This window comes from Denticeps clupeoides, unplaced genomic scaffold, assembly GCF_900700375.1.
Source record: "Denticeps clupeoides unplaced genomic scaffold, fDenClu1.1, whole genome shotgun sequence".
Classification (NCBI taxonomy): domain Eukaryota; kingdom Metazoa; phylum Chordata; class Actinopteri; order Clupeiformes; family Denticipitidae; genus Denticeps; species Denticeps clupeoides.
Genome location: NW_021629876.1, coordinates 22,934 through 40,391, shown reverse-complemented (window position 1 = coordinate 40,391; position 17,458 = coordinate 22,934). Strand labels below are relative to the sequence as shown.

At 48.0% G+C, this 17,458-nt stretch overlaps 3 protein-coding genes across 3 annotated transcripts; all 3 read left to right on the top strand.

The window, feature by feature from the left end:
• Positions 1 to 2,406: 2,406 nt before the first annotated feature.
• Positions 2,407 to 3,242, top strand: LOC114776359 (G0/G1 switch protein 2-like). The gene is made up of 2 exons (XM_028966785.1): positions 2,407 to 2,502; positions 2,589 to 3,242. The coding sequence occupies exons 1-2, from the start codon at positions 2,436 to 2,438 to the stop codon at positions 2,930 to 2,932; spliced, it is 411 nt and encodes a 136-aa protein (XP_028822618.1). The 5' UTR covers positions 2,407 to 2,435; the 3' UTR covers positions 2,933 to 3,242.
• Positions 3,243 to 4,158: 916 nt separating this feature from the next.
• On the top strand, positions 4,159 to 11,583 carry arih2 (ariadne homolog 2 (Drosophila)). The gene is made up of 15 exons (XM_028966771.1): positions 4,159 to 4,298; positions 5,218 to 5,649; positions 6,391 to 6,458; positions 6,561 to 6,630; positions 7,626 to 7,767; positions 7,849 to 7,970; positions 8,052 to 8,161; positions 8,469 to 8,586; positions 8,781 to 8,831; positions 8,962 to 8,983; positions 9,077 to 9,228; positions 9,292 to 9,435; positions 10,610 to 10,678; positions 10,753 to 10,869; positions 10,997 to 11,583. Exons 2-15 carry the CDS (start codon positions 5,410 to 5,412, stop codon positions 11,066 to 11,068), a joined length of 1,497 nt encoding a protein of 498 aa, XP_028822604.1. The 5' UTR covers positions 4,159 to 4,298; positions 5,218 to 5,409; the 3' UTR covers positions 11,069 to 11,583.
• Positions 11,584 to 11,947: 364 nt separating this feature from the next.
• LOC114776356 (inosine-5'-monophosphate dehydrogenase 2-like) lies at positions 11,948 to 16,844 on the top strand. Its single transcript, XM_028966783.1, has 6 exons — positions 11,948 to 12,135; positions 14,958 to 15,006; positions 15,103 to 15,204; positions 15,458 to 15,532; positions 15,670 to 15,876; positions 16,674 to 16,844. Exons 1-6 carry the CDS (start codon positions 12,038 to 12,040, stop codon positions 16,827 to 16,829), a joined length of 687 nt encoding a protein of 228 aa, XP_028822616.1. The 5' UTR covers positions 11,948 to 12,037; the 3' UTR covers positions 16,830 to 16,844.
• The last annotated feature ends 614 nt before the right edge of the window (positions 16,845 to 17,458 follow it).

Genomic DNA, 17,458 nt, shown 5'->3' with positions numbered 1-17,458 from the left:
TCAGCCCAGTATAACATAATATAGCATCAACATATAACAGAAGAGCATGTTGTAATATAACATACAGTAGCGAACAGCACAGTGTAACAACCTAATCTAACAGCGATCAGCCCAGTATAACATAATATAACATCAACATATAACAGAAGAGCACATTGTAATATAACATACAGTAGCAAACAGCACAGTGTAACATAACCTAATCTAACAGCGATCAGCCCAGTATAACATAATATAACATCAACTGATAACAGAAGAGCACGTTGTAATATAACATACAGTAGCAAACAGCACAGTGTAACATAACCTAATCTAACAGCGATCAGCCCAGTATAACATAATATAACATCAACATATAACAGAAGAGCACGTTGTAATATAACATACAGTAGCGAACAGCACAGTGTAATATAATCTAATCTAACAGCGATCAGCCCAGTATAACATAATATAACATCAACATATAACAGAAGAGCACGTTGTAATATAACATACAGTAGCAAACAGCACAGTGTAACATAACCTAATCTAACAGCGATCAGCCCAGTATAACATAATATAACATCAACATATAACAGAAGAGCACGTTGTAATATAACATACAGTAGCGAACAGCACAGTGTAATATAATCTAATCTAACAGCGATCAGCCCAGTATAACATAATATAACATCAACATATAACAGAAGAGCACGTTGTAATATAACATACAGTAGCAAACAGCACAGTGTAACATAACCTAATCTAACAGCGATCTGCCCAGTATAACATAATATAATATCAACATATAACAGAAGAGCACGTTGTAATATAACATACAGTAGTGAACAGCACAGTGTAACAACACCTAATCTAACAGCGATCAGCCCAGTATAACATAATATAACATCAACATATAACAGAAGAGCATGTTGTAATATAACATACAGTAGTGAACAGCACAGTGTAACAACACCTAATCTAACAGCGATCAGCCCAGTATAACATAATATAACATTAACATATAACAGAAGAGCACGTTGTAATATAACATACAGTAGTGAACAGCACAGTGTAACAACACCTAATCTAACAGCGATCAGCCCAGTATAACATAATATAACATCAACATATAACAGAAGAGCACGCTGCAACACAATGTACAGTAGAGAAGCACAACGTTATGGTTATGTGCAGTAAAATGCTTTTTTTCTGTCTGGATCAGATGTTTTTTCTCCAGGCTTATCAGTCCCCAGGGTCCTCTACCGTTACCACAGCTGGCCCTGGACCCAGTCCGCTGAAGGCTAAACGTCAGTGTGTGTGGTTCTTTGTCAGCTTCAGGTCCCTGAATATGTGGTTGAGTTTTAGTCCTCGTTTGTCTCACATCTCCAGTGATTGTACGTTGTCTGTGGCGTCATATACAGGACACTTTAAAACCTGAATACCTGGACCACTCACAAAAAAAGAAGATGCTGAACATCAACGACTCCACACACACTGTACCATTATCTGTGTGTGTAAGTCTGTGTGTATGTGTGTGTGTGTGTGTGTGTGTGTGTGTGTGTGTGTGACCTCTGATCTGAATTTCATAAACCAAAATGCCTGGAAGAGGTCAGAGAGTCACATCGTCCAGCAGGCCAGAAGGATCAGGGCCCACAAGTGGTGAGAGTGACTATCACGTGACTGAGAGATGTGAAAACACTCAATAACACACACACACACACACACACACACACACACACACACACACACACACACAGACGCCCTTATCCAGAGCACCTTACAATCAGTAGTTACAGGGAGGTTTGAACCTGGGTCTTCTGGTTCATATCATGACAATATTAACCTGTACATCAGTGAATGTTGAAAGCCACTTTATAGATACATTAATTAAACTGTTGATTAAGAGATGAAGTGAAAGTGATGTGATTGTGAGACACTGCAGCACAGCACATGGTGAACAAGGTGAAATGTGTCCTCTGTATTTAACCATCACCCTTGGTGAGCAGCGGGCGCCATGACAGGCGCACGAGGAGCAGCGTGTGGAGACAGGACAAGGGGACCCCAGTGGCACCCTGGCGGGTCGGGATTCGAACCCACAACCTTTTGCCCCGTAAGAAGTAGTTGATTTGTCATTATGACTGTCCGGTGCTTTTTTGTCCCATTTTGATGTCCCATTCTGTGCTGAGAACAGATTTTAGACTCATGGTGCCACCAGGACAACGTATGGATTTCAGATTTCAACATGGTCCCACTCTGCCCCCCGTCACCTGCACGGTGACGTCAGAAACCACCGCAAACCCCACATGACCCTGCAGCTGCTGCAGCTCTGTGTATTTGGTTGAGTGGGGCTTTTCCTTCCACCATCAGCAGTGAACTTTGTACAGTTGCCCGCCCCTCATCCATATTCATGAGAGATGTTTGGTGGGCGTGGCGCTTGGCTTGTGGGTCTTTAAATGTGGAGGAATTCAGAAGCACTCTGGCCTCTGATTCTGAGAAAAGGAACTACCTGCACCTCGGGTCGTAAGTAGGATCTCTTTACTGCCCTGTCTCAGCCCAGGTTCTAATACAGGAGACCACACTGGTTCTGACTGGTTCTGTCCCTGCAGACAGCACGATGGAGACCATGAAGGAGATCCTTCCCTTCGCTCGGGAGCTGATGGCTCAGGGCTGCAGCCGTGGGACCCTCCGGATGTACCTGCTGGGCTCCGGCTTCGCCCTGTGCGGCCTGGTCGGGGGTCTGGCGGACGCCGCCTCCTACCTGCTCTTCGAGCAGGAGGACGGCAACACGGAGAGCGACGGGTTCGTGCTTGAGGAACCGCAGGCGGAGAGGATTGAGCCAATTAGCAGCGCCGACACGCTGGACCTCCTGGAGGAGGAGATCCTGGCCAAAGCCAAGCAGCATCCAGCCAATCGACAGAGGAAGCTGAGCATCCGCTCCCACGCCTCCTAGAGACACGCCTTTCACATTTTCACGTCTTTATACCCAAACGCAGCCAAACGTTGCTCTGTATTCCCTGCTGAGACAAGGTCTACTGGTCTTTCTGCACTTTAATCCTCACCAGAAAAGGATTCGTATCCGATGCGCTCCCACCACGATTAGGGTCCAGGGGTCTCCCTGCTGCTGTTTAGATGGAAATTGGTTAGGTTTTTATAACGAAGAGTGAAAGAGTCAGGTTGAAATCGCCGTTTACTGGTAAAGAGTGTCTCAGTGTGTTTGTTTCATCTTCCTGATGTGAAATAAAATCATATTTATTTCTTTATTGCTTTGCGTTCGTGTCTCACTCCACTCACATTTCTGACAAATAAATCTTGTACATTAGTGTGAAATATTTAGCTTTGCCTGGTCAGTTTTCAGTTGTTGTGGATGACGAATGTTCTTTCGTGCGTGGCGGATGAATAAATGAGAACATCAAGGCCGCAAATCCCGTCTTTCAAACCAAGAGTAAAAATATCTGACTTCTAAAAGAATATGTTGAAACGGAGTAAGAAGATCAGGGCTGTTGCACAAGGCAGGATTTAGCAGGTTAACTTCAGCAGAGGTCACGACGGTCCAATCAAAGGTCAGGTAAGAAGCTTTCCGACTGCTCTGTATCAGAATCAGAATCATGTTTATTGGCCAAGCATGTTCAAGGAATTTGATTCTGGTACATTTACATTTTACATTTAAGGCATTTGGCAGACGCCCTTATCCAGAGCGACTTACAACACGGTGGATGGTGTCTCAAGTACTCTCAAGTACAGTGTAAAAATACGACAGCAGTGTGTAAGGATGTGTGCAAGTGTTATTTGTACAAGTTGTATAATATGTTTATACTGTTTATAAATATACTGAACATAAATATATGTATGAATGTACATAGGTCTATAAGTGTGTATAAATGAACAATGAACGGTACAATATAATAGACTATCTAAATCTTATATACAGAAAGTACAGAGTATACCAAGAGTGTACATAAGAGTGTCCATAAAGTATGCAATAGAACTAAAACGCAATAAGAATTGCTACAACTAATAAATCATTCTGAATTATTATAAAAGAAAAAGACAGATAAACGTGACAGGCACGAGTATAAATGATAAACAGAACTAGTCTGATGGAATCCCGAATTTATCCCAATATTCCATTCTTCTATTTATCGCCTCCTCGCCCCCCCGCAGCAGGGCCGGAAGTGACGCGCCTCCCACTCCGCTCCACTTCCTGTCTTCCGCTGTAGCGGCTGTGGAGCAGTGGAACCCGGGCTCCGGCAGCTCTCCGGCGGCTCTGCGGCGGCTCTCCGGCGGGACTGCAGCTGCCGTCGCTCCGCGGCGCTCCGGTGAGTGGCGGCGGGGCCGCGGCGGCGCGGCGCGGTGCGGGTTCGGTTCCGCGCCTGGACGCGGCCTTGTTTACACCGAGAGTCCGGGCGGCTGCGGGCGGCGGGTCCGGGGGCTCCGGGGGCTCCGGGAAACGCGGCTGGCTGGCTGTCTGGCGGCGGCCTGCGGGGGAACCGGCAGCAGAACCCGGACCGAACCGGGTCACGTGGTTCCTCCTCCGCCGGCGTCGGTCGCGTAATCCGAATAAAGCCGCGGTACGCGTGGCCGGGAAGATTAGCCGAGTAACTATTACAATATTACTTCCTGCTTTACTTTAGTAAATTCTCTTAACCTTGTTGTTAAGTCATCAACGTCATTATAACTGTTAGATTTAACAAACAATTCATTTTACTGTAACATCATAGTTATAAACCACTAATAAATAAATATTTAACAATCCAGAGAATTGAATAAAGTGAGGAACCTCTCCAGCATGGTTCTCCAGCAGCTCCTGGTGCGGTGTGGACTACGTACGCTCTGTTCAGCATTTACCAGACGCCCATATACAATCAGTAGTTACAGGGACAGTCCCCCCCTGGAGACACTCAGGGTTAAGTGTCCTGCTCAGGGCACGATGGTAGTAAGTGGGGTTTGAACCTGGCTCTTCTGGTACGTAGGCGAGTGTGATACATTTACTCTAGTTTAAATTTCAGGAAACTGAATAAAGTTTCTCCATCTTTTTTTTTTTTTTTATAATAACCAGTGTGTTGCTGTGTTGGGTCAGACTGCTGGTCAGGTTCTCCACATCTCTGGTTGGTGCTGGTGACTCCTGTCCAGCAGGTTCCTGAGGACCAGGTTCAGGAGGGTCATGTGGGCGTGGCTTAATTAGATCTGACAAATAATGCTCTTCTCTCTCTCTCTCTCTTTCTCTCCCTCGTGCAGTTCTTCTCTCAGCTCCTCCACCTCAGCCGTTCCTCATGCCTGACGGCGAGTGCGACTTCTTCTGCTTCTTCCGCTGCTGCTGAGTGCCCGCGTGGCCCCACAGCCTTCTGGGAAGGCTCGTCTTTGTGGCAGCGAGGCTGCTGATTGGTGGAGGGGTGCCGTCCGTCAGAAGGTGGGCGGGCCCAGGCTGGGATGTCGGTAGACATGAGCAGCCAGGCTTCTGACAGCAATGAGGAAGATGTGGGCTTGAACTCTGAGGAAGAGGAGGACGTGGGTGAAGGTGACATCGACGATTATTACGTGGACGTGGACCGGGACGTGGAGCAGCAGGACTCGTTCGACCCTGAGGCGTACCACTTCACCTGCCTGACCTACCGCGAGAGCCAGAAGGTCCTCACCGAGGAGGTCTGCAGCGTGGCCTCCAGCCTCAAGGTGCGTCTGCTTCTCTCACATCCGGCAGAGCTGACCCACCGAACCCGGGTCCCAAACCCCACCACACCCACATATAAACCAGTCGTGTCCCTGACGAAGACACTGAAATTGACGTGATTGTTATTGTGAGACACTGCAGCACAGCACACGGTGACACAGTGAAACGTGTCCTCTGTATGTAACCGTCACCCTTGGTGACAGTGGGCACCATGACAGGCGCCCGGGGAGCAGCGTGTGGGGACGGTACTGTCATCAAGGGGACCTCAGTGGCACCTCGGAACCCTGAACGGGTAAACTCATGATTATGAGTCCGTTTCCTAACCTGCCAGGCCACCACTGCCATGAAGACCGTCTTCCGCCCCGTCGGGGGATCGAACCCCGGTCTCCCGCGTGACTGGCAGGGACACTCTCCACAGTACGTACGAGGAGATGGCTGATGATGCAGCTTGAGAAGTAAACAGGCTTCCTTTGTCCCTGTTTTTTTCATGTGGGTGGTGAAGTGCATGGTTGGAGCGCCCCCTGCTGGGGCGGTCAGGGGATGACAGTGCAGGCGTGGACCTGCAGCACCACCTACCTTCTCTCTCCATCTGCTGTCCATGTGGTCAGGCTGGTGGAGGCGAGGGTGGTGTGTGGGACTGGATCATGAGAACCAGAAGTGGACGTTGAGCAGCAGGACTCCGGCCGCCATGTCGAACCCGTGTCATTTCTCCACGCTGACGCTGCCTCTCTCTGTCTCTGCAGGTCTCGCCCGCTGTAGCAAAGCTGGTCCTCGTCCATTTTCACTGGCAGGTGACGCAGATCCTGGACAGGTGACGCTTCATGCACACACACACACACAGGCTTATTTTACATTTATTACACACACTCACACACACTCACTCTGCAACGTCCCGCGCGTGTGTGTCCTGCAGGTACAGATCGAGTTCGTCTCAGCTGCTCTGTGAAGCCCAGGTTCAGGCGGTCAGCAGCAGACCCGTGCCTGTGAGTATTGTGACACGCTGCATCGTGATGTGGACGATACTACATCCAACGTAAAACACGATGAATGATGTGACGATGGTGATGACGCTGCACCGCAACGTATTTTTGGACGTGTCCAAGTTTTTTTGGTTTCTATGACTTAGACACACACAAAGCAGGAATGGAGGAGAAGCTGATCTTTCTCCAGAGGTCTACAACACGACAAGTGATTGTCACTTGTGCACACAGTGAAATTTGTCCTCTGTATTTAACAGTCACCCTTGGTGGGCAGTGGGCGGCCATGACAGGCGCCCGGGGAGCAGCGTGTGGGGACGGTGCTTTGCTCGTTGGCACCTTGGCGGGTCGGGATTCGAACCTGCAGCCTTCTGATTACGGGGCCGCTTCCTTAACCACTAGGCCCCCGCTGCCCCATATTCAGCTCCATCCCCCGGAACTAGTGATGGGAAGTTGGCCTCTTTTCAGGCTCTCATGGTGTCCGTAGCCTCGTATTTTAACCTTACTTGTTTAATACGAATGCTTTGTGTGTTGGTGAATCAGATTTGCCGAGTAAGGTTAAAATATGAGGCTCTCTGAGCAGAGCCGACCTCTGAACCCCACATCGCTGCCGGATGTACGTGCACAGCAGTCACAGACACACCTGCTCCCGATCGACTGCACGATTGTAATTAATGATTGAATGCGCAACTGTCACTCAAATACCTGCTGGCCAATGAGACGAAACCCCGCCCACACGAGAGAATTGTGCCAAAAGTCCAACCCAAACCGGAGTGACAGAGAAGCCAGCGGCGAAAATGAAAGAGAGCGAGATGTTTGCAGAATTCCAGCCTCTTGTTTCACCTTTTTGTTCGATATTGAGAAAGTTTCGTTTTCCAACTTTTGGCACAAGTTTGATTCCATATTTTTGTGGCGTCAGGGTAGCGCGGCGTGAGACCAGTTCACACCTCGAGCGTGTGTGTACGTACAAGATCTCCACACGTGTTTGTGTGTGTGTGTAGGCATCGTCCTCGCTGCAGTGTGGCGTATGTCTTCAGCTGGTTCGGAGGGACTCCATGCTGGCGCTGCCCTGCCAGCACGTCTTCTGCAAGGCATGCTGGGAGCAGTACTGCACCGTGCTGGTGAAGGATGGGATTGGAGTGGGTGAGTTTTGCGTGTGTGTGTGTGTGTGTGTGTGTGTCTACTTGAAGAAGGTGTTATATTTGTGTGTGTGTGTGTGTGTAGGGATATCCTGCATGGCTCAGGACTGCTCGCTGCAGACGCCGGACGATTTTGTCCTCCCTCTGCTGCCTGGAGACGAGCTGAAGGAGAAATTCAGACGCTACCTCTTCAGAGATTATGTGGAGGTGTGTGTTGGATTTATTAATATGTAAAATATGTATCAATGTGGAGACCTTTATCTAGTTGTGTGTGTGTGTGTGTCTCAGTCTCATGTCCAGCTTCAGTTGTGTCCGGGTGCTGACTGCCCGATGGTGATCCAGGTCCAGGAGCCGCGCGCCCGCAGAGTTCAGTGCAGCCGCTGCTGTGAAGTGTTCTGGTAAACAGACAAGGTTACACACACACACACACACACACACCGACAAATCACACACACACACACACACACCCAAATCACACACACATCACACCGACAAATTACACACACACACCGACAAATCTCACACACACACACACACCGACAAATCTCACACACACACACACACCGACAAATCTCACACACACACACACACACACCGACAAATCACACACACACACACCGACAAATCTCACACACACATCACACACACACCCAAATTACACACATCACACCGACAAATTACACACACGTCTCCGTCTCTCCGCAGTTTTAAGTGCAGGCAGATGTACCACGCCCCCACGGACTGCGCCACCATCCGGAAGTGGCTGACTAAATGTGCAGACGACTCTGAGACGGCAAACTACATCAGCGCGCACACTAAAGATGTGAGAGACACACACATACACACACACACACACACTCCGAGCCAGCAGTGATGTGTATTGTAAGGAGAAGAGTGTCTGTGGATGGAGTGGTGGAGCGTTCATCCTTCAGCGCTGATCATCCTTCTGTGATGCTGCGTCCAAACACACACACACACACACAGTTGGAATGTTGACGGTGTCTCCCTGTCTTTCAGTGTCCGAAGTGCAATATCTGCATCGAGAAGAATGGCGGCTGCAACCACATGGTGAGAGGAGAGCAGATCTTTCAGCAGAATTACAATCAGCACTATGCTGCTTTTTAGGTCTTTTGAGGCATGATGATAATAATGATGGCCCCGCCCCCTCTCTCTGCCCCGCCCCCTCTTCTCTCCGCAGCAATGCTCCAAATGTAAACACGGTGAGGGATCTGGCGCAGCTGTCATCATATCTGTTGTGTTTACTCTCTTACACACGGCAGGGTGTGTGTAACTGTGTGTGTGTGTGTGCGCAGATTTCTGCTGGATGTGTCTGGGAGACTGGAAGACTCATGGAAGCGAGTACTACGAATGCAGCCGCTACAAAGAAAACCCCGACATCGTCAACCAGAGTCAGCAGGCGCAGGCCAGAGAGGCGCTGAAGAAATACCTCTTCTACTTCGAGAGGGTGAGCGTCGCCCGCAGATCTCCCATCATGCACCAGCTGCCCCTGATCTGTGTGTCTTTTCAGTGGGAGAATCATAATAAGAGCCTGCAGCTGGAGGCTCAGACGTACCAGCGCATCCAGGAGAAGATCCAGGAGAGAGTCATGAACAACCTGGGCACCTGGATCGACTGGCAGTACATGCAGGACGCAGCCGAGCTGCTGGCCAAGGTGCATCTCACACACACACACACACACACACACTCTCGGCCCCAAACACGCCCGGTGCTGATTACCTGCTTATTTCTCAGCTTTTTCTGCCACTGCTTTTTTTTAGATAATTTTCTTTGGGTAATTTAGTACCAAATCCATACAGCACGTTTTGAAAATAGATCAGGACCCCGCCCGAGGGAAGCTTCCTGATTGGCTGTGGTTATTCCACCCAGGTCCAGAGTGAATTACAGAATCCAGGACCCAGATTATTCTGACCATCTGTCCTTTTTTTTTTTTTTTTTCTTTAATTCAAATTTTTGGTCAATTTTTGCATGAATTGTACATCTCTACTAATCAGAACCAAACACACACGCACTTCTCAGAGCTGACTCTTGATAAGGTGTCGGGGTTCCCGGCGTGGTGGGTGGGTGGGGCTCTCACCATCACAGTAATGCTGTGTGTTCGGGGCGCCTCGGTTATCTCTGTATTACACTCCTGACCTCGCCGCCATCTTCAGGCAGGAGTCCATCCAGTGGAGCTTCATGGAGCTTCAGAGTTCAGTCCAGGAGCGTGGCTCGTGAAGGCAGGGTTCCTACGCTCATTTAAAAACCTTCAAAAGAGAAATAAAGATATATTTGGTTCTGGAAAACGCATCGAAATCTGATGGACACACGAATGTATAACATGAAGGACCGAAACGTTTAAAATTGCTGCAGGTCTGTGGTATCTTTGCTGGATCTACGTAGTGAGGGTGGTAGTAGCCTAGCGCACTCGCCTATGAACCAGAAGACCCAGGTTCAAACCCCACTTACTACCATCATGTCCCTGAGCAAGACACTTAACCCTGAGTGTCTCCAGGGGGGACTGTCCCTGTCACTACTGACTGTAAGTCGCTCTGGATAACGGCGTCTGGTAAATGCGGTAAATGTAGTGAACCGCGTCACACTTCCATGTTCCAGAACTTTTACTTGGACTGCGCCAACTTGGAGGGAGAAACGCTGTTTAATTTAAAATATTTTGGTTGATTTCTTTTTCTTTCTTTAAATTTGCACAGGAATTTCAGAGAACGTATGGTTGTGAAATTTAGGTGAAAATTCTGGAAATTCTTTTGGAATCACATGACTCCAGTTATTGATTGATTGATGTAATGCAGATGTGCGTTTTAACGTGTGTGTGTGTGTGTGTGTGACAGTGTCGTTATACGCTGCAGTACACGTACCCGTACGCCTACTACATGGAGTCGGGGCCACGCAAAAAACTGGTGAGTGACGCAGCGAATCTCGTTCCATCAAATTGAGACCCAACTCGCGACTGAACCCCCGGCGTGTCTCTTAGTTCGAGTACCAGCAGGCGCAGCTGGAGGCGGAAATCGAGAACCTGTCGTGGAAAGTGGAGCGAGCCGACAGTTACGAGAGAGGAGGAGAGGTCGACCCGAGCGCCAACGACAGAGGGGTAAGAACAGAACCGACCAATCAGAGCAGAGCGAGCCTGCCGGCGTTCCTCTGAAGCCACAAAGCCGACATGAGCTTCACGTTGTAGCCTGTTCCTAATGTGATTGTCTTCTGCTCCTCCGTGTCAGGATCTGGAGAATCAGATGCACATAGCTGAGCAGAAGAGACGCACGCTGCTGAAGGACTTTCATGACACCTGAGGAGGAGGAGCAGCAGCAGCTCGACTCCCCGCCCCTCTCCAAAGACTCCTCCATCCACCTTCCCTCGCTCTCGCTCGCTCGCCCTGCCTCCCTCCATCCTGCCATTTGTATTCGCTCATATTATCTCTCATTTCTTCTGCTGCAGGGATCCAGACGGGAAACACACACACACACCTGCACACACACACCTGCTCACACTACAGTGTTAATGTAGAGAGTTGCAGAAATACTCTCTCACACACACTCTCTCACATGAAACACACCGCCTAGAGTCCCACACCCTTTCTCTCTTTTCACCATCCCATGGTTTTTTTCTCCATCTCTGGTTTGTTGGGTTTTTTTTTTTTTTTTCTTTTTTTCTTCCTTATCACATTTGTCCACTTTTTGTTCTGGATTATTGCTGTTGAAAGGTAGATTGTTTCAAAAAATGTAAAAACAACTAAAAAAAAAAAAAAAGTTATTTTCAACGGTTGTACATTAATACAGAGATAGAATAACTGAAAGTTTTTAAACCAGCTGCTGCCTTCTGTCCTTCTTTCTCTGCATGCCTCGTGACGTGAGTTTGCAGGTTTATTTGCTGGAGGTAAATTCGATCTGGTGTCGCTCTCTGGACGTGACCGGTCTGGTCTGGTGTGCAGAGTCCTCGAGTTAAAATTAACTTGACCCTTCAGCACAAGCCAAACATGGTGTTCTGGGCGCCGAGCGGACACCCCGAGTTAAATCTGTTACGGGTTTTATTTTACCAACATGCAGGTTTATAATATTAGAAACACGGAGTACACGTCACACAAAGTTTTATTACACGCAGACACCGCGTACATGAATAATACGAGCGCCCTGCGGACCACGTGGCCGCCGATACCGGAAGTGACGCGGGCCGCCGTGTTTATTTATACCGGCGGAAGTCGCGCTGCGCGCCACACGTCGCACGTGCCCTCGCTGGTGGCGGAGCGGAGTGACGCGGGTTCCATGGCGGATTATCTGATCAGCGGACAGACGGGCTACGTTCCCGAAGACGGGCTGTCCGCACAGCAGCTCTTCAACGGCGGAGACGGGCTCACCTACAAGTAAGAGGTTCCGGTCTTTACATACAGAGAACCCTGACCTACAAGCAAGAGGTTCCGGTCTTTTTATACAGAGAACCTTGAACCCCGAACTCTGACCTACAAGTAAGAGGTTCCGGTCTTTATATACAGAGAACCCTGACCTACAAGTAAGAGGTTCCGGTCTTTACATACAGAGAACCCTGACCTACAAGCAAGAGGTTCCGGTCTTTTTATACAGAGAACCTTGAACCCCGAACTCTGACCTACAAGTAAGAGGTTCCGGTCTTTATATACAGAGAACCTCGAACCCTGGCCTACAAGTAAGAGGTTCCGGTCTTTATATACAGAGAACCCTGACCTACAAGCAAGAGGTTCCGGTCTTTTTATACAGAGAACCCCGAACCCTGACCTACAAGCAAGAGGTTCCGGTCTTTTTATACAGAGAACCCCGAACCCTGACCTACAAGTAAGAGGTTCCGGTCTTTATATACAGAGAACCCTGACCTACAAGCAAGAGGTTCCGGTCTTTTTATACAGAGAACCCCGAACCCTGACCTACAAGTAAGAGGTTCCGGTCTTTACATACAGAGAACCCTGACCTACAAGCAAGAGGTTCCGGTCTTTTTATACAGAGAACCTTGAACCCCGAACTCTGACCTACAAGTAAGAGGTTCCGGTCTTTATATACAGAGAACCCCGAACCCTGACCTACAAGTAAGAGGTTCCGGTCTTTATATACAGAGAACCCCGAACCCTGACCTACAAGTAAGAGGTTCCGGTCTTTATATACAGAGAACCCTGACCTACAAGCAAGAGGTTCCGGTCTTTTCATACAGAGAACCTTGAACCCCGAACTCTGACCTACAAGTAAGAGGTTCCGGTCTTTATATACAGAGAACCCCGAACTCTGACCTACAAGTAAGAGGTTCCGGTCTTTATATACAGAGAACCCCGAACCCTGACCTACAAGCAAGAGGTTCCGGTCTTTATATACAGAGAACCCCGAACCCTGACCTACAAGTAAGAGGTTCCGGTCTTTATATACAGAGAACCCCGAACCCTGACCTACAAGTAAGAGGTTCCGGTCTTTATATACAGAGAACCCCGAACCCTGACCTACAAGTAAGAGGTTCCGGTCTTTATATACAGAGAACCCTGACCTACAAGCAAGAGGTTCCGGTCTTTTTATACAGAGAACCCCGAACCCTGACCTACAAGTAAGAGGTTCCGGTCTTTATATACAGAGAACCCCGAACCCTGACCTACAAGTAAGAGGTTCCGGTCTTTATATACAGAGAACCCTGACCTACAAATAAGAGGTTCCGGTCTTTATATACAGAGAACCCTGACCTACAAGCAAGAGGTTCCGGTCTTTTTATACAGAGAACCTTGAACCCCGAACTCTGACCTACAAGTAAGAGGTTCCGGTCTTTTTATACAGAGAACCCCGAACCCTGACCTACAAGTAAGAGGTTCCGGTCTTTATATACAGAGAACCCCGAACCCTGACCTACAAGTAAGAGGTTCCGATCTTTATATACAGAGAACCCTGACCTACAAGCAAGAGGTTCCGGTCTTTTTATACAGAGAACCTTGAACCCCGAACTCTGACCTACAAGTAAGAGGTTCCGGTCTTTTTATACAGAGAACCCTGAACTCTGATGTACAAGTAAAAGGTTCCAGTCTTTATATACAGAGAACCCTGACCTACAAGTAAGAGGTTCCGGTCTTTATATACAGAGAACCCTGACCTACAAATAAGAGGTTCCAGTCTTTATATACAGAGAACCCTGACCTACAAGCAAGAGGTTCCGGTCTTTTTATACAGAGAACCCTGAACTCTGATGTACAAGTAAGAGGTTCCGGTCTTATTATACAGAGAACCCTGAAACCCGAACCCTGACCGACAAGTAAGAGGTTCCGGTCTTTATATACAGAGAACCCTGAACCTCGAACCCTGGCCTACAAGTAAGAGGTTCCGCTCTTTTTATACAGACAACCCTGAAACCCGAACCCTGACCTACAAGCAAGAGGTTCCGGTCTTTTTATACAGAGAACCTTGAACCCCGAACTCTGACCTACAAGTAAGAGGTTTTGGTCTTTTATACAAAAAACCTAGAACCCCGACCTACAAGTAAGAGGTACCGGTCTTTTTATACAGAGAACTCTGAACCCCGAACTCTGACCTACAAGTAAGAGGTTCCAGTCTTCTTTATACAGCCACGCTGGCATCCAAATAACCCTGAGCCCTGATCTACAAGTAAGAGGTTCCGGTCTTTATATACAGAGAACCCCGACCCCTGTCCTACAAGTAAGAGGTTCCAGTGTTTATATACAGAGAACCCTGAACCCTGACCTACAAGTAAGAAGTTCCGGTCTCTCTTTATACAGAGAACTCTGAACCCCGAACTCTGACCTACAAGTAAGAGGTTCTGGTCTTTTATACAGAAAACCTAGAACCCTGACCTACAAGTAAGAGATTACGGTCTTTTATACAGAAAACCTAGAACCCTGACCTACAAGTAAGAGATTACGGTCTTTTATACAGAAAACCTAGAACTCTGACCTACAAGTAAGAGGTTCCGGTCTTTATATACAGAGAACCCCGAACCCTGACCTACAAGCAAGAGGTTCCGGTCTTTTTTATACAGAGAACCCTGAAACCCGAACCCTGACCGACAAGCAAGAGGTTCCGGTCTTTATATACAGAGAACCTTGAACCCCGAACTCTGACCTACAAGTAAGAGGTTCCGGTCTTTATATACAGAGAACCCTGAACCTCGAACCCCGACCTACAAGTACGTTCCGGACGTCTTTATACTTCTTTATATCTTTTTTTCCAGTGATTTCCTGATCCTGCCGGGGTACATCGACTTCACCGCAGACCAGGTGGTGAGTAGCTGCTGTGTTGTGGGGTGGAGCCTGTGGTCACTTCTGATTGGTTAACGGTGTCAGATTGCAGGCTTGACGTTTACGTTCTTTTTGCAGGACCTGACGTCCGCCCTGACCAAACAGATCACCATGAAGACGCCATTGGTGTCGTCACCCATGGACACGGTGACCGAGTCGGGAATGGCCATCGTCATGGCGGTAATGAGAGAGGCGTCACCTTCCCAGTTCCACTGCACTGGTACCAGCAGAACAGACCTCCATTTCCGCTTCCTGGCTCCACCCACCTCTCCTCATGTAACAGGCTCCTGGTTCCAGACCGGTTTTTACCACAATACAGGTTCCACCTTGGGAACCGAAACGGTCCACAACCAGTGCAGTGGAAAAGGGTTCTCAGATCCTGGATCCAGATCCAGATACGGTTTCTCAACACGTGTGTATGTGTGTTTGTCAGCTAACCGGCGGCATCGGCTTCATCCACCATAACTGCACTCCTGAGTTCCAGGCCAACGAGGTCCGGAAAGTCAAGGTACCTCCCCCTCCACGTCCTCCGTTCTCCTTGTCTTCTGTTCTTCTTGTTCATGCCGCTGTTTCGCTTCTGTCTCCTGTAGTCTTGTGTTCCTCTCACGCTCCCTCTGACCCCTCCTCCCCGTGTGGTTCCCTCAGAGATACGAGCAGGGATTCATTACGGACCCGGTGGTGATGAGCCCAAAGGAGCGAGTGCAGGACGTCTTCCAGGCCAAAGCTCGACACGGATTCTGCGGAATTCCCATCACAGACAACGGGCGGATGGGTGGCCGTCTGGTGGGCATCATCTCCTCCAGAGACATTGACTTCCTGAAGGAGGAAGAGCATGACCTGCCCCTCAGCGAGGTGGGTCCAGCCAGTCAAGTTTACAGCATTTGGCAGACACTCTTATCCAGAAGTGCTTTAAAATATCAATCCTAGAAATAAATGATTTACTCCACTAGGACCCAAAAGACCGTTCGCTTGAGAAACCTGTGTTTGTAAGAGCTCTTTTTTTCCTAAAGAGGAAGGTTTCTGAAGATCTTTCGTGCCTCAGCTGTTCAGACGTCTAGTGGAAGTTGATTCCTCCGCCTGGTCTCCAAGACAGAAGAGTCTAGATGAACCTTGAGAGACGGTGGCACCAGTGGAGACATCTGGTGTAGGAGGGCCGGGAAAAATGATTATTTTTAGGATGCATCGATTAATGAGCCGTTTTCCTGATTTGGGTCAATTATCGATTCCACTTTGATAGTCCAAATTAGGAATTTATATCTTCCAATTTACGTATCTGAAAAACATTTAAACAATAATTCCAATACAAGTTTATTGCTCTTAAACTCAAAATTACAAAGTGAAAATAGTGAAATAAGTGAAAAATAAGAATAATAAAATGGTCACCCAGAATATGTTTTTAGACCAATAACCAATGTAAAGTTGGGGCTTGTTTATTGCTTTTTATTAAAATAAACCCCAGCAGCCCAACGTGGTGTCCTTCACCCAACTGGATTTAACAATCACGTTGAAAACTCATTTAAACATTCATTTTCAACTGTTCCGCTGGACTAGTCCTCGCCCAGCGTCTGGTCGTGTGTCTGTTTTTCTGATCAGAGTGCAGATGGTTTGGCCCAGTTCAGCTGCTGCTCTTCATCTCCTGTTCTCTCCAGGTCATGACGAAGCTGGAGGACCTTGTGGTGGCTCCGGCAGGGGTGACACTCAAAGAAGCCAACGAGATCCTGCAGAGGAGCAAGAAGGGTAAGTCGGGTGGGACGTCTGTGGCGGGTTCTGACCTCACGTCTGAGCTGATCTGGGATCAGTTCTAGTTCCATCAATTCAGTCTTCTGTGCAGATTGGGTGGATGAGACCATCCGATTAAATCAGCTCCTCACTACTACACACATACAATATTTCATCAGTCAAGTGCTAATCTTGATTTTTATGGATATATACAGTACAGGCCAGAAGTCTGGACACCTTCTCATTCAACGTGTTCTCTTTATCTTCATGACCATTTACGTTGGTAGATTCTCACTGAAGGCATCTAAACTATGAATGAACACATGTGGAGTTCTGTACTTAACAAAAAGTGGAGACCTGACCTCCACAGTCACCGGACCTGAACCCAATCCAGATGGTTTGGGGTGAGCTGGACCAACAAGTGCTAAACACCTCTGGGAACTCCTTCAAGACTGTTGGAGAAGCATTTCAGGTGACGACCTCTTGAAGCTCATCGAGAGAATGCCAAGAGTGTGCAAAGCAGTAACCAGAGCAAAGAAACTAGAATATAAAACATGTTTTCACTTATTTCACCTTTTTTTGTTAAGTACAGAACTCCACATGTGTTCATTCATAGTTTTGATGCCTTCAGTGAGAATCTACCAACGTAAATGGTCATGAACATAAAGAAAACACGTGGAATGAGAAGGTGTCCAGACTTCTGACCTCTACTGTA

Excerpts from the sequence above, each read along its gene's own strand:
- LOC114776356 (XM_028966783.1), top strand. The coding sequence starts at position 12,038 with ATGGCGGATTATCTGATCAGCGGACAGACGGGCTACGTTCCCGAAGAC. Across the intron at positions 15,205-15,457 it reads GAATGGCCATCGTCATGGCG|CTAACCGGCGGCATCGGCTT; the intron begins GTAATGAGAGAG and ends TGTGTTTGTCAG. Across the intron at positions 15,533-15,669 it reads ACGAGGTCCGGAAAGTCAAG|AGATACGAGCAGGGATTCAT; the intron begins GTACCTCCCCCT and ends TGGTTCCCTCAG.
- LOC114776359 (XM_028966785.1), top strand. The coding sequence starts at position 2,436 with ATGTGGAGGAATTCAGAAGCACTCTGGCCTCTGATTCTGAGAAAAGGA. Across the intron at positions 2,503-2,588 it reads AACTACCTGCACCTCGGGTC|ACAGCACGATGGAGACCATG; the intron begins GTAAGTAGGATC and ends CTGTCCCTGCAG.
- arih2 (XM_028966771.1), top strand. The coding sequence starts at position 5,410 with ATGTCGGTAGACATGAGCAGCCAGGCTTCTGACAGCAATGAGGAAGAT. Across the intron at positions 7,768-7,848 it reads GAAGGATGGGATTGGAGTGG|GGATATCCTGCATGGCTCAG; the intron begins GTGAGTTTTGCG and ends GTGTGTGTGTAG. Across the intron at positions 8,984-9,076 it reads ATGCTCCAAATGTAAACACG|ATTTCTGCTGGATGTGTCTG; the intron begins GTGAGGGATCTG and ends GTGTGTGCGCAG.